The sequence below is a fragment of the Botryllus schlosseri genome, chromosome 5 (assembly GCF_051294905.1).
Source record: "Botryllus schlosseri isolate E-star chromosome 5, Bs_hap1, whole genome shotgun sequence".
Lineage (NCBI taxonomy): Eukaryota > Metazoa > Chordata > Ascidiacea > Stolidobranchia > Styelidae > Botryllus > Botryllus schlosseri.
The window spans coordinates 2,436,001-2,452,578 of NC_137240.1; the positions used below are offsets into that span (position 1 = coordinate 2,436,001).

At 42.0% G+C, this 16,578-nt stretch overlaps 1 protein-coding gene and 3 non-coding genes across 4 annotated transcripts; 3 read left to right on the top strand and 1 right to left on the bottom strand.

The window, feature by feature from the left end:
* The first annotated feature begins 3,790 nt into the window (after window positions 1-3,790).
* Window positions 3,791-3,863, top strand: Trnaf-gaa (transfer RNA phenylalanine (anticodon GAA)). Its single transcript has one exon. It is a non-coding gene; the product is annotated as a tRNA-Phe (tRNA).
* Window positions 3,864-4,597: 734 nt separating this feature from the next.
* Window positions 4,598-4,677, bottom strand: Trnal-uaa (transfer RNA leucine (anticodon UAA)). Its single transcript has one exon. It is a non-coding gene; the product is annotated as a tRNA-Leu (tRNA).
* Window positions 4,678-9,273: 4,596 nt separating this feature from the next.
* Window positions 9,274-9,346, top strand: Trnaf-gaa (transfer RNA phenylalanine (anticodon GAA)). The gene has a single exon. It is a non-coding gene; the product is annotated as a tRNA-Phe (tRNA).
* Window positions 9,347-12,163: 2,817 nt separating this feature from the next.
* Window positions 12,164-16,574, top strand: LOC145438609 (NADH dehydrogenase [ubiquinone] 1 beta subcomplex subunit 6-like). The gene is made up of 5 exons (XM_080315948.1): window positions 12,164-12,366; window positions 13,265-13,396; window positions 14,749-14,868; window positions 16,138-16,230; window positions 16,358-16,574. Exons 1-5 carry the CDS (start codon window positions 12,280-12,282, stop codon window positions 16,514-16,516), a joined length of 591 nt encoding a protein of 196 aa, XP_080172074.1. The 5' UTR covers window positions 12,164-12,279; the 3' UTR covers window positions 16,517-16,574.
* Window positions 16,575-16,578: the final 4 nt, after the last annotated feature.

Consider the following 16,578-nt stretch of genomic DNA (forward strand, 5'->3'; position numbering starts at 1 on the left):
CGTGCATTTATATATGATGAAATCGACAAGAACAACAAGTTGCTTGCTACCTTACGTCGTATATGTCGGTCACTACAGAAAGAAATTCGTGGATTTTTGTCATTCTTTGATTTGATTCGGTTCACCCGGTACCTGGCATCTATAGATACCATAAAGGAAAAAGAGAACTTGGCTAAGAATGAACGTAACTTGAGCCGTCTTATTACCCAACACTTTGGTAACAATGCTAGTCCTGACGGGAAAAATATTGTTAACTTATCGGACTACAAGCTCACGCCCACTGAAGAGTTCGTACTGTCTCATGGTCTCAACTTTTCTTTACCACCTACTACCATAAAAAGTGAAGAGGTATTCGCAGAATTTGAAGCGCTAATGGCTCAACTATATCATCGCAAGGCGAACTCCGCTGATAATTTGCCTGCCCTCAAAGCAAGATTGAGTGATTTGGCACATGCCTATTGTGGATATCCTATTGATTCGGAAAATTTTTTAATGACGAAGGAATGTTTTCGTGCAATAAAAGCATAGCGACAGAATCCAGACATTCACATTAGCAAACCGGATAAGGGCTCTGGGGTTTTAATCCTAAACAAACGGGATTACATGCTCAAAATGGAAGCAATCTTGGGTGACCAATCAAAATTCAAGACACTTGGTCCCGCTGCTGAATTCGATAACATCGCCAAGATCGAAAGACGGATAGAGCGCCGACTATTCAGTAGGGCTGTTCAAAAATAACTTTTTTTTCCCGATTCAAGCCGGTCACCTCTTAAATCGTCAGGTTGCAGTAAAAAACCTTGCTCACCAAATTTCACTCGATTCCAACCAGTAAAGGCCTCCGCAGATCCAATTAAATTTTTTAATTTATTATGGAAAATTAAAACAAAAATTTCCAAATTTTTCTGCCAACCCCATGAAATTGTTGAGCTGTCTTCAAAGACGTTGCAAAACAAATTTGAGTCAATTCCGACCAGTATAAGCGGAGTTATGTGAGTTTTTTGTTGATAAAACGCGGATTATCCACCCATCAAGGATAATCCGTCCGTCCGTCCGTCCGTCCTTCCGTCCGTCCGTCCGTCCGTCCGTCCGTCCATCCATCCATCCATCCATCCATCCATCCATCAATCCATCCGTCCGTCCATCCATCCATCCATCCATCCATCCATCCATCAATCCATCCGTCCGTCCGTCCGTCCGTCCGTCCGTCCGTCCGTCCGTCCGTCCGTCCGTCCGTCCGTCCGTCCGTCCGTCCGTCCGTCCATCCATCCATCCATCCATCCATCCATCCATCCATCCATCCATCCATCCATCCATCCATCCATCCATCCATCCATCCATCCATCCATCCATCCATCCATCCATCCATCCATCCATCCATTGATCAAGATGTTATGCAGAGCTACCAGGAATTCCAACTGGTCAATACCATTTATTATACTCTGAAGGAAAACTACGCCGGTGAGCAAGGCGCTAGGATGGTCTGCATGGATGGCGCGACAAAGAATGCTGGCGAAATCATTGATAAGATGACCCTGTTGTACAACCGATCTAGACAAGCTGTTATCACCACAGAGTTGATTGAAATTATATCGGGAATGACAGCTCTTTAATATCGATATCTAAACTGTTGGGTTATGATTCATCCATCCATCCATCCATCCATCCATCCATCCATCCATCCATCCATCCATCCATCCACGCGGGTTTATACGTGTTTTCTGTTTAGTTCACAAACGGATCGTTTCATTATGTAAGTACGGCGGAATGCATTGTGGTGTAGCATGCAAGACATACAGCGACCGATGTTTTACGGACGCGCCATAATATCGGTGTTGGTTTACCAATCTTAACGCAAAATTCCCGACATATTGACTACATGCGGGATGTAGAAAACGATGCACTAATAAGAAATTCATCCAACGCATGCGAAATGCAGCGATATCATATGTTCTCTCTTAGGAAGATTTCTCTTTTCCCGATGGCCGTACTCTTTTTTGCTTTCAACGATATTTTTATGCGATCAGACAGCGAAGACGAAAAACGTCAATACCTCGCAAGCTACTGACGATGTCTTGACTAAAATCAAGGTCGACTCTCTCGCGACCCGAAGAATCTGTTTGAACTTCCCGTTTCTACGTATGTTATTGTAACTTTTTTGCCCGTAAGGGCCGAGCTTGACGCCGAGAAAAAGCGTCCCCATTTTGGGTTCTGAAAATATGGCAGGCCTCCGCAAGCTCAATTACCCCTATGTTCACAGATCATTATTAAGAACGCTTAAGAGTAAGAGAGGAAGAACGAGATGTTGCCAATTGGCATATATGCTCATCCCGATAATAGCCTTAATTCACAATTGGACGATTGTTCCGAATAAAATAGAAAAGAATAGAGGAAATAGTTCCGCTGGGGCTTGGAAGGACCTTCTGCATGTGAAGCAGACGTGATAACCGCTACACTACGGAACTTGGATGGGACGTCATTTATTCATCGATGTATTTAAATTACACAGGTTTATAATGCTTTGCTGAGTTTACCAGCCGATTATCAGAATGTGTAATATGTATGGTTAGCACATGCCTTGTGAAAATACGGTGTGCTGTCCGGGACATACACGAACCTACGTTTTCGTGCGCTTAACGATCACACTAGAGTAAATCAGCCGAACGGTCTCCGACGGTGTTTTCTAGAGAATGCATTGCGGGACATATCTTATCTTGAATTCAAATTCGACGTTTGTTCATGATCGTGCCATATTGTAGTAACTACTCTCTGCGTGTCTCGCTTATTGGCTATTGCATCCAACCCAGTGCTGACCGAAAAGAAAAGAAACACCACTGGATAACGCGCGATGCGCGAAGAAATTTTTCGTTGAAACAAATTTAGCGAATAGGATATTACATACATATTGAACCGCTCAGGTGCCGTCTCGATCCAAAATTTAACCCTTCGCGACCCGTGTTAAGTAGGGAAAGCCGCAATGATTCGCATACTCGAATCTGACTCGAGTAATTAATTTAATGAGTCGAGTAGCAAAAGACGAGTACTGAAATCATACACTCCTCGCTATTGAAAGTTATGTTATGAACGAGAATTATGGTTTCGATTCTATTTTTCACCGTGGAAGCCTTGAAACCTTGATTGGGCGTAGGCAGCATACGAAACATATCGTACAAAGTTACGACCGTTACTAGAAAAACATTTCCGAATCATGATCCACCAAAAACATTGTCAAAAAGTTCAATGAAGTCGGTATGGTCGAATATATACCAAACTATCTTTAATGTGGTGGATATCGGGCATTATATTCTTTGTGGGGACGCAAAAGGTACGTACTTGAACTTTGACATATCACAAGTTGATGTGACGTCACAGTGAATGATACTCGAATACTCGACTCGAAGCATAATACGTGATTCAGAATCGAATCACTCAGGTACTCGATGTTGCCCAGTGCTAGTCGCAACCCATACTTCAAGAACCCCGTGGGTAGAACCTACTTAGGATAGTTTTCGAATACGAACCTCTGGACATGATAGGGTGTGGCGTGCGGTATACGAAGTTTAGCCGAACGTCCGAACGAGATTGTGCTGTGACAGCGATCTCCCGGCATTCCTTCAAAAAGCTGCAAACACTTCAAACCAAATAACAGGTACATTTTTTAAATTTCCACGTCATTGGTTTATGACGCCACGGTCCGTCGAAGTACACATGGACCGGTTAGCTCAGTTGGTTAGAGCGTCGTGCTAATAACGCGAATGTCGCGGGTTCGAGCCCCGTACTGGCCACCGCAATTGCCGCGATAGCTCAGTTGGGAGAGCGTCAGACTGAAGATCTGAAGGTCCCTGGTTCAATCCCGGGTCGCGGCAGCTTTTTCGTCGGAATTTTTTTTTTAGACCCGAGACCGCTTCACCGATAATATCGGAGTTTGTATACCACTTGGAAAGAATTGTCGGTAGCCTAATTTATCGGAATTTTTCGTCACCTCCCAGCATGGTAGCAGAGTTGAACAAAACTTCCAGATATACCAAATTACATTAGAGCGGGAATTTTCTACAGATTAGTTCAGAATTAAATCACCGAATTCGTGAAACTTGGGAATTGAGTCAAGTACATTTCATATCCAGTGAGAGTTCATTCCAATAAGCACGACGATGAAAAAGGTCTGTACAGCAAGCCTGGCTCCTTTTCCACGATACAATTCTCCTGTAACTTTTCCAGGAAACCCAGAAATGAGAATAGGATTAAATTTTGAACACAGAAAGATTTGAGATATGAGATTAGGATTGGAGCCAACGATACGGATTGGAACGTGAATTATCAAGAGTGTGTGCGGTCCATTGTGGAGGAAGGAGGACGATATTTCCATCTTTTGTACCACATGATTGCCGTGACTTCCATTGCGTGCTGAAATATCAACAAGGTCATTATTACTTTAATAGATAATCGTCAGATTATAATGCGAACAAGCGGATTATATTCCAATCGTTTCAGGAATGCTGGAGAAATTTTCATATGGTGTATAAGAACATCATACCTTATTTTACAGCTCTATTATACACTTAACAGATTTTACCAGTTACAATGGGAAAACGCTTCAAAGTAGTTCCGCTGGGGCTTGAACCCTAGACCTTCTGCGTTTAAAGCAGACGTGATAAGTGATAACCACTACACTACGGAACTCGGCTTAACTCTTTCCGTTTCATTGATCGATAGTGATTGCGCGGGTTTATACGTGTTTTGTGTTTAGTTCACAAACGGATCGTTTCATTATGTATAATACGGCGGATGCATTGTGGTGTGGCATGAAAGGCATACAGCGACCAATGTTTTACGGACGCGCCACAATATCGGTGTTGGTTTACCAATCTTAATGCAAAATCCCCACCATAATGACTACATGCGGGATGTAGAAAACGATGCACTAATAATCAATTCATCCAACGCATGCGAAATGTAGCGATATCATATGTTCTCTCTTAGGAAGATTTCTCTTTTCCCGATGGCCGTACTCTTTTTTGCTTTCAACGATATTTTTATGCGATCAGACAGCGAAGACGAAAAACGTCAATACCTCGCAAGCTACTGACGATGTCTTGACTAAAATCAAGGTCGACTCTCTCGCGACCCGAAGAATCTGTTTGAACTTCCCGTTTCTACGTATGTTATTGTAACTTTTTTGCCCGTAAGGGCCGAGCTTGACGCCGAGAAAAAGCGTCCCCATTTTGGGTTCTGAGAATATGGCGGGCCTCCGCAAGCTCAATTGCCCGTGTGTTCACAGATCATTATTAAGAACGCTAGAGAGTAAGAGGGAAAGAACGAGATGTTGCCAATTGGCATATACGCTCATCCCGAGAATAGCCTTAATTCATAATTGGACGATTGTTCCGAATAAAATAGAAAAGAATAGAGGAAATAGTTCCGCTGGGGCTTGAAAGGACCTTCTGCATGTGAAGCAGACGTGATAACCGCTACACTACGGAACTTGGATGGGACGTCATTTATCCATCGATGTATTCAAATTACACAGGTTTATAATGCTTTGCTGAGTTTACCAGCCGATTATCAGAATGTGTAATGTGTATGGTTAGCACATGCCTTGTGAAAATACGGTGTGCTGTCCGGGACATACACGAACCTACGTTTTCGTGCGCTTAACGATCACACTAGAGTAAATCAGCCGAACGGTCCCTGACGGTGTTTTCTAGAGAATGCATTGCGGGACATATCTTATCTTGAATTGAAATTCAACGTTTGTTCATGATCGTGCCATATTGTAGTAACTACTCTCTGCGTGTCTCGCTTATTGGCTATTGCATCCAACCCAGTGATGCCCGAAAAGAAAAGAAACACCACTGGATAACGCGCGAAGCGCGAAGAAATTTTTCGTTGAAACAAATTTAGCGAATAGGATATTACATACATATTGATATGCTCAGGTGCCGTCTCGTTCCAAAATTTAACCCTTCGCGACCCGTGTTAAGTAGGGAAAGCCGCAATGATTCGCATACTCGAATCTGACTCGAGTAATTAATTAAATGAGTCGAGTAGCATTGGGTTATGACGCCACGGTCCGACGGAGTAATAATTTGCCGGTTAGCTCAGTTGGTTAGAGCGTCGTGCTAATAACGCGAATGTCGCGGGTTCGAGCCCCGTACTGGCCACCGGAATTGCCGCAAAAACTCATTTGGGAGAGCGTCAGACTGAAGATCTGAAGGTCCCTGGTTCAATCCCGAGTCGCGGCAGCTTTTTCGTCGGAATTTCTTTTTAGACCCGAGACCGCTTCACCGATAATATCGGAGTTTTTATAACACTTGGAAAGAATTGTCGGTAGCCTACCGGCCATTGGAAGTAATAATTTATCGGAATTTTTCGTCACGTCCCAGCATGGTAGCACAGTTGAACAAAACTTCCAGATATTCCAAATTACATTAGAATGGGAATTTTCTACAGATTAGTTCAGAATTGAATCACTGAATTCGTGAAGCTTGGGAACTGAGTCAAGTACATTTCATATCGAGTGAGAGCTCATTCCAATAAGCACGACGATGAAAAATGTCTGTACAGCAAGCCTGGCTCCTTTCCCACGACACAGTTCTCCTGTAACTTTTCCAGGAAGCCCAGAAATGAGAATAGGATAAAATTTTGAACACAGAAAGATTTCAGATATGAGATTAGGATTGGACCCCAACGATACGGATTGAAACGTCAATTATCAAGAGTGTGTACTGTCCACTGTGGAGGAAGGAGCACGATATTTCGATATTTGTACCACATATGATTGCCGTGACTTCCAGTGCGTGCTGAAATATCAACAAGGTCATTATTAGTTTAATCAATAATCGTCAAATTATAATGCGTACAAGCGGATTATAATCCAGTCGTTTTAGGAATGCTGGAGAAATTTTCATATGGTGTATAAGAACATCCCTTGTGTTACAGCTCTAATATACACTCAACAGATTTTACCGAATAGAATAGGAAAACGCTTCAGAGTAGTTCCGCTGGGGCTTGAACCCAGGACCTTCTGCGTGTTAAGCAGACGTGATAACCACATCTCTACGGAACTCGGCTGAGCGCTTGCCACTTCAACAATCGATACAGATTACGCGGGTTTATACGTGTTTTCTGTTTAGTTCACAAACGGATCGTTTCATTATGTATGTAAGGCGGAATGCAGTTTGGTGTAGCATGCAACACATTCTGCCACCAATGTTTTACGGACGCGCCACAATATCGGGGTTGGTTTACCAATCTTAACGCAAAAGCCCCGACATAATGACTACATGCGGGATGTAGAAAACGATGCACTAATAAGAAATTCATCCAACGCATGCGAAATGTAGCGATATCGTATGTTCTCTCTTAGGAAGATTTGTTCTCTTTTCCCGATGGCCGTACTCTTTTTCGCTTTCAACGAGATTTTTATGCGATCAGACAGCGAAGACGAAAAACGTCAATACCTCGCAAGCTACTGACGATGTGTTGACTAAAATCAAGGTCGACTCTCTCGCGACCCGAAGAATCTGTTTGAACTTCCCGTTTCTACGCATGTTATTGTAACTTTTTTGCCCGTAACGGCCAAGCTTGACGCCGAGAAAAAGCGTCCCAATTTTGGGTTCTGGGAATATGGCAGGCCTCCGCAAGCTCAATTGCCCGTGTGTTCACAGATCATTATTAAGAACGCTTGAGAGTAAGAGGGGAAGAACGAGATGTTGACAATTGGCATATACGCTCATCCCGAGAATAGCCTTAATTCACAATTGGACGATTGTTCAGAATAAAATAGAAAAAAAATAGAGGATATAGTTCCGCTGGGGCTGAACCCAGGACCTTATGCGTGTGAAGCAGACGTGATAACCGCTACACTACGGAACTTGGATCGGACGTCACTTATTCATCGATGTATTCAAATTACACAGGTTTATAATGCTTTGCTGAGTTTACCAGCCGATTATCAGAATGTGTAATGTGTATGCTTAGCACATGCCTTGTGAAAATACGGTGTGTCGTCCGGGACATACACGAACCAACGTTTTCGTGCGCTTAACGATCACACTAGAGTAGATCATCCGAACGGTCTCCGACGGTGTTTTCTAGAGAATACATTGTGGGACAAATCTTATCTTGAATTCAAGCAAATTTGCGCAACCCAAATTCGACGTTTGTTCATGATCGCGCCATATTGTAGTAACTACTTTCTGCGTGTCTCGTTTATTGGCTATTGCATCCAACCCAGTGACGTCCGAAAAGAAAAGAAACACCACCGGAGAACGCGCGAAGCGCGAAGAAATTTTTCGTTGCAAGAAATTTATCGAATAGGCTATTACATACATATTGGACCGCTCAGGCGCCATCTCTGCCCAAAATTTAACCCTTCGCGACCCGTGTTATGCTCGCAAGTAGGGATGGGCGCAATGATTCGAGTACTCGAATCTGACTCGAGTAATTAATTCAATGAGTCGAGTCGAGTAGCAAATGACGAATTATTCGAGTACTGAAATCATACGCTCCTCGCTACTGAAAATTATTTTATCAACGAGAAATATGGTTTCGATTCTATTTTCCTCTGTGGAAGCCTTGAAACCTTGATTGGGCGTATCGCAGCACACGAAACATATCGTAAAAAGTTACGACCGTTACTAGAAAAACATTTCCGAAATCATGATCCACCAACAACATTGTCACAAAGTTCAATGAAGTCGTTTAATGTGATGGATATCGGGCATTATTCTTTGTGGGGACACAAAAGGTACGTATTTGAACTTTGACATATCACAATTTGCTGTGACATCATAGTGAATGATACTCGAATACTCGACTCGAAGCATAATACGTGATTCAGAATCGAATCACTCAGGTACTCGATGTTGCCCAGCCCTAGTCGCAACCCAAACTTCAAGAACCCCGTTGGTAGAACCTACTTAAGATGGTTTTCGAATGCGAACCTCTGGACATGATAGAGTGTGGCGTGCGGTATACGAAGTTGAGCCGAACGTCCGAACTGGATTGTGCTGTGATAGCGATCTCCTGGCATTCCATCAAAAAACTGCAAACACTTCAAACCCAATAAAAGGTACATTTTTGAAATTTCCACGTCATTTATTGGTTTATGACGCCATCATCATTGGTTCATTAGCAATTTTATCAGTTCAATACACCACAAAAAATGCGATACAATGAAAAGACAGGAAGATGTCGAAGCGCCACGGTTGGTTAGAGCGTCGTGCTAATAACGCGAATGTCGCGGGTTCGAGCCCCGTACTGGCCACCGCAATTGCCGCGATAGCTCAGTTGGGAGAGCGTCAGACTGAAGATCTGAAGGCCCCTGGTTCAATCCCGGGTCGCGGCAGCTTTTTCGGACGATTTTTTTAGACCCGAGACCGCTTATATCGCTTTACCGATAATATCGGAGTTTTTATAACACTTGGAAAGAATTGTCGGTAGCCTACCGGCCATTAAAAGTATTAATTTATAGGAATTTTCCGTCACGTCCCAGCATGGTAGCAGAGTTGAACAAAACTTCCAGATATTCCAAATTACATTGCCGATATTTCAGACTTGGAGGACAGATTCTAGGTGGATCAGTGCGTGATCAATATCTTAATTTATATTTTCGGAATCGGTGCAACAGTAGCTTTCGATCAAGACCAGATTCAGTAATTTCTGCGCTCGGGAAGATAGTTTTTGGATTGCCAGAAATCCTACAGTCGCTTACGCAAAACAATTCTCCACTCCAGCCTCAGCGAAGCGGAACGAAGCTGCAAAATCGGTCGTTGCCGTTCCATGTTTAATTTCTATACTCTCTCTCTCTCTCTCTCTCCCTCTCTCTCTCTCTCTCACTCACTCACTCTCTCTCTCTCTCTCTCTCACACTCTCTCTCTCTCTCTCTCTCTCTGCAATAGAATCCGAATCCGACCCAACCGTCTCAAAATTGTGCAAAATCCGGTCTGAATAATATCCGACTCCGTCCGCTGCTCATCACCGTGTGAGACCTCCCATAAATTCAATGATCCCTCAATATAATCGATTTATAGAATTTTAATAACTTGTTGAATTGTGCCATAGCCTTTACTAAGGCTATGATTGTACTTTTTATTTATCTATCTGTGTATTATCAATGTTCATGGACCGAATAAATTCTCTCTCTCTCTCTCTCTCTCTCTCACCACATCTTCATCACGTCAAGGATGGTGTCTGATTCCAAAGACTACTCCAAGTCGTTTCGACACCTTCCTATCTTTCCATTGTATTGCAATGTTTGTGGGTATTGAACTGATAATCTAAGGCAGGGGTTCTCAACTTTCCTTGCGTAACGGGCCGCATTTTAACAGCAAAAAGCGCTGCGGGCCGCAGAACATTATTACCGTATATTTATGGACTATATACTATTATATTTAGGCTAATATAGCCTATTTACCAGTCATCTATGGGCATTTAGGTTGTATGCATTCTACAGCATAATGGGCAGCGTTCGTAAGCTTTCAGTTGCTGTTTCTAGTGAGATTGTGTCATCTTCCGACGGAACAAGTAAATCCCTTCATGAAGCGTGCATTGCATTCCTTCCCAAGTCGGTATGTGCACCTTCAAATCCTTGCACCAGAGAACTGAACTCTCTGTTTCAATGCGTGAGCGGGCAAGTATAAAACTACGGTAACTTTTTCTTTAAAGAGGCCATTGTCACTTTAGCCTCTCAGTGATATGAGAAGAAGTCTCATGTCCGGGGTAATTTCTGAGCAAACCAATCAACCATTCTCCTTTCCTTCCATGGCTGATGCCCTGCACCAATAGTTACAGAAGTCAGCTTTGTTAAGTTGATGTTGTTTGCTAGTCCCCTCTTCCCACGTTTGCCCAGTCAGCATTACGTCTACAAATATATCCACTCTGATAGAATACCCCAATACAATTAGCGTTGCAATGTCCGTAGATTTTGTCCAATACTAGGTTAATGTAGTCTACGGGGCAACGTGTTTCAAAACATAAGACAAAAGATTAACTGACATTGCTGTTACTCTTGTCACGGTTGAATCAGACAACTAGCTTCGAAATTTGTTAGGTGAAGCTGTCCTTGCTGCTAAATTCCGGAAACAGCGGAGATTCGCACAGTATAGTAACGTTTTGTTGGAGAAACACCTTTTATAACAGATTTCATGGGTTTAGCGATATACCAAGCAATTTTGAACCATGTGTTTTTAACGTCGTCGGCAATCTCAACAATGCCTCAAAATATGGATTGCTTAGCCTGAGACCTAGCTAGCAACGCTTTTTTCTAAGATCAGGTGATATGTGTAACTCGAGATGGAACTGTCCGAAGACCTATTCAGAACAATAAGAATCTAAACTCGACCATATATCAAGAAACCAGAAAACATGGAATAATGAGAATAAATCAAACGAAACAGAGACGGAGCGATAAGAGAGCATTAGAAGCTAAATTGATACCGTATGCAACAATACTGTGCCGGTAGTAATTGCGATCATATTGAAAGATCTCGCGGGCCACAGAAAAAGCGTCTGCGGGCCGCATGCGGCCCGCGGGCCGCGGGTTGAGAACCCCTGATCTAAGGCTAAACTGAACTGAGATAACAGGAAATCGGGAGCAATTTTTCACGATACACTCCAGAGATGAGCGGATATTGGTTTCTGAGAATCCGAATCCGTCCGACAGCTCGAGTTTCTGAGGAACTATCCATCCGAATCCGAACAATCTCAACCGAAAATCCACGCGAATCCGAATAATGCCGTCCAGAATCCGAAAAATTCGATTAGAATGAGTATATTCCGAAAAATCATAATTATAGATCTGAGCAGAGTGGTCCTTGCAAAGGCTAAGGTCAGGGTTAGCTGATTTATATTAGCTTGGACCACTTTAGAGTTCTACCAGTGCTATCAAAATGTGTTTACTGGCCGTGTTTGGTTGTCGAGAGGACGATTTTCTCATTTGAGTTGAAATAAAAAATCACGTCTGGTCAGAACTATCCAAAAATATCCGAAGCAGAAGTTACAACTATCCGAAAATATCCAAAACAAAATCTATATCAGAATCCGAATCCGTTCCAACTGCATCAAAATTGTGGAAAATCCGGTCCTAACCCTATCCGAGTCCGTCCGATGCTCATCACTGATACACTCCGGATATTATTATTTGGAATCGCTATTGCAAGGTAACGCATCATTGGTCACGTTCTTGAGCTCACCGGGTCGTTGTGATCTTGTGGAGTTGACTTTTGGAGAAATAATAATACTGCGTTTTCTGTGTTTTTTGCTGTTCTGAGGGCTTTCGAGATGGCTTCATCTGTGCCATCTGGTACTGCAGCGTCTGCTATGGCTAGAATTCCAGGAATGCCAGATTTGGAACGCCTGCAAAAGATCGTAAGTGCGCAGTGTGTGTGTGAATGTGTGGTATTTTTGGATCGAAAAAAGTGATCATATATGTTGATGGTGGAGACGGAACGCCGATAAACGGTACTCACCATAGGTAAACTCAGTGCATAAGTACAATAGATTTCGTGTGCAACTCTGCATGAGGCACTGATTCCATAATGAGCTTAGTATTGACCCAAAAATTATAATTATCAGCTTGCAGCTAGTTGAACTCCCTGACTGATAAATACTGAACAGCTCTTTAGACAAACTATACGCCTATGATGCTGAACAAAACATTTTTACTTACTTAGCAATCGTTTTAATGGAAGGTTACAATGATGACATTGAAAAGAGAAAAGAGATCAATGTGGAATTCAAAATTGTTTCACTTGAGAGTCTTTACTAATGCTGGGCAAAATGATTCGAAAGAGAGATGGTTTTTCAAGTATTAAAATGATACACTCGATGCCACTAATAGTTTATTAATCAATTTATTTTAGTTTGAATACTATTTTCCACTGTTGCAGGCTGTAAACCTCGATTGGTCGTATTGCAGCTACGAACGTTAGTGGCAGTCGTGATCAACCCACAGCATTGTCACAATGTGCAATGAAATAGGCATGGGCTAAAAATACCAAAGAATTAATAGTGCAATGTAGAATTTGGGTAATATTCTTTGCGGTCGCATTAGAATGTACATATTTCAACTTTGCTCATCATTTATAATGTTGTGGTGTCATAATAAGTGATATTCATACTCGACTCAATGCCAAGTGCTCGATCCGAAATCGAATCATGCAGACACTCGATTTTGCCTGGTCCTAGTCTATAGCAATACTGCCACACATCACTCGAGTTATAGGCCTATTGATTCCTTTTCTATTTCTATTTTCTATTTCTGCAGAAATCGTCCGGCGGTATGTTGGACTCTATCGACGAGCAGAGACTTCGCAATCATCAACTCCGGCAACTTCGTAGAAAATGGATTTTCGATCAAAGACTGAGCGCGCGGGAGCCGCTCCACCCTCCGCTTAAAGTAAGCTGCTCGGTGCTCATGTTGTCCCTATTTTGTATAATGTAACGGGATGTAAGCAGATGTGGTCAGTAACAAATTACTTCTACTTTTTTCAAAGTACTCAAGTAGCTAGACTCTTTCATTTCTACTTTCAAGTTTTAGTTTTGACCTAGGAAAATCTGGGCCTAGAGTGCTTACTTGGAAATGACTACTTCTACTTGTACTCCAGTAAAAATTTGCGACGTTCCTGCTACTTTGCTGCAACTTTATCTCACAATTAATCCACCTTATATATTATGTGTATATATCTATTAATTGTACATTTTATATCACAATTCTTTTATGAACTTCATCCTGTGTCATGTAAAATTTGAATTCCGTGTATGAAGTATCTGCGATCGATGATGGATAAACTCTCTCTCTCTACTTTATTAGAAACAGTGACTACCGTAATTTTCCACGTAAAATGCGCAAAATTTTCCCGATTTTTCGGCCTAAAATTGGAAGTGCGTATTATTCACGGGTACAACGAGCCTTGAAAAAAATCTCCCTCGAAATATAACTTGAAATCACCCTTTCTTCATGTTTGTTTTAATCACGCATCACATTCAGCCATCATGCCCCCTAATTCGTATTAGCGAGAAACGTGTTGCCAATTAGCGTCTGCGCTGTACAACAGCTAGCGATCTCCTGCTGAGTTGGTTTGCCGTTTGTACGCGAGCGAAATTAGGTCATTGGATTGCTGCTCGCTAATTTATGGCGTCAACTACAGGCCTGAACAATCGCATTAACAACACGCCATGTGCGCAAGATGTAATCGCTGGCCTAAACACTGTAGTCGCCTCTCCAACAGGCCTGGTGCGCACGACATAATCATTTGCCTGAGCAATCGCATCTATTATAGGCCTCATGCGCAAGATATTGTTGCTGGCCTTAACTATCGCGTCGCAGGCTTTGGCTGGTATCCACTATCGTTTTGAGATAATGACGTTAAATGTATAATGGTTAGCGATGGCTATGTCATGAATGTTCAGCAGTGACATCGCAAAACAGAATGGATTCGAATACTAAAACACTATTCATGTACTGCGAATGCCGGGTGCGTACTATACATGGATACAGGCGTTTTTTCCCACAATTTACACGTCATTTTAAGGGTGCGTATTATACATGGGGGCGCACTATATTCGGAAAATTACGGTACTTTCTTTCACCCCCCTCTGTGGGCAAGCGGAAACGTTGATGCTTTGTGATACATGAGTTGATGCGCAATGTTCATTGTGTCTGCTATGCTGCGCAATGTTCATTGTGTCTGCTATGCTGCGTAATGTTCATTGTGTCTGCTATGCTAACGAATATGAATTTATTGTCAGTGGTGGGAGAAGATTGCGTGCCGCGAACGAGCATATTGGAATAAAAAGTTGGAATACAAAACATTTGCGGACATGCTTCAAGGAAGGACCGGCGCGTTTCGACAATTACCTATGTTGATGGTATCTTCAATTAACTTCTTTTTAATTAACTTTAACGCTGTTACAGTTCCATCTTTTCTATAGCCGATAGAGCTGTGAGACACAAAATAATCAAAGTCCTCACATATTATTCTTTGTGACTTGCTAATTGATGAAGACCAATGGTCAATCAGTAATTAAAATCTGAATTAGTTGAACAATGAACATGCTTCTACAAACTACCAATCAAGGGAGGTGACGGTCAACGAATGGCTGTTTTTAGTAGTTCTCGTTCTAGCTGCTGATTTTGAAAAGTGAGTAGTTCTAGTGGGGCATTTTAAAAAGCATTGAACTAGAAACCACTTGCCTTTGTTTGATGTGAATCATGATCCCGGTATTCTGTTGTGTGATGTTCCTGTGGCCATTGATAACTCAGAGACTAACAGTGGCACAGCCATGGTTTGGTTTTGGGCGTTGAAACCTCTCCCATTTCAAAATCGACAACATGGTAATTTTTAGGGCAAGTTATTGCAACTTATTTTTACAGCTTCCGGCAGCTTCATAAATACTCAGAAGTTATGTGGCAAGGTGTTTTAAGCTGTTTGGAGGATTCTTAGATTGCAACTTTTCTCAATTTTTGCCATGCAACTTTTGTAACTTTTTCGGTTTTTCAACAAATTTTTGCAAGTTTATTTCGATTTTTCGTGCAACCAACTTTTCACTCGAAATATTTGGCACTATAGGTAAATAGATGATTATTTCACTGTCGTTGAAATTTTAGGTCCTTTCTGATTTAACGTACATTCAGGTTAGACCGCCGAAAAGTATATTTTCACTGGGTCATTTTTTTTAGGCTATTGACTTTTTTTAAGCGCCAACACTTAGTTTTGCTACAGTGCCATGGACACGGATCGATTCGAGTATCTCAGGCTCTAATAATTTCAAGAAACCTGTCCACAAATGCAACTTCTTGGTGCAACTTTGTGAAAAATATATGCAGCTTTTGTGAAAAATAATGCAACTTTCCATGGATTTGACTGTAACAAAAACTTGCCCTAGATATTTAAAAGGTTGTTAGTTTTAGTTTCGAAAAGTGAGCAGTCCTAGTTGCTCATTTTGTAAGTCCAGCGGTTTAGACGAGTCTGAAGTTGAAGCAGGAAGCGTCAACCCACTATTCGCAGCCTACACATTTATGATGGTTGATATACAATGTTCTTTCCAATTCTCTACTAGTTGATGACGATTACCCTTTGACGAGTGTCAGCCAATCCACGTTTCGTGATTTCATCAACGTGAAATATTGTTTTTCAGTTATACAAATTCCAACGTGCTACGCGAAACACACTGGTATGGATCTACCTCCCCTCGATACCGTTTTTAGCGTTCATGTACTCCCATTTTGAGGTAAGTCCCGACTCGCTAGACTCTCGGGTTTCCGTGGGCCATTGAACAAATCCACAATTCATCTTGTAATTTTAACCGTCATATTTAATTGGTGGCCTTATACTCCAAGTTGAATTAATATTCACAGAGAAATCCTGGTAACATGGTAGCCAGCTCTTCCACCTCTGTGTTCCCCGGAGATGAATACCAGACCGCAAAACGTAGCGACATCGTGGTAGATATGAAGACTCTTCAGAGGTACCACAAAGATGACGTGCCGGAAGAGGAATTGAAAAGATGGAGATGATTAGGTTTTTGTTCCCTTGACATTAAATTGAATCTTATTGAATATTTATATTTCACAATCGT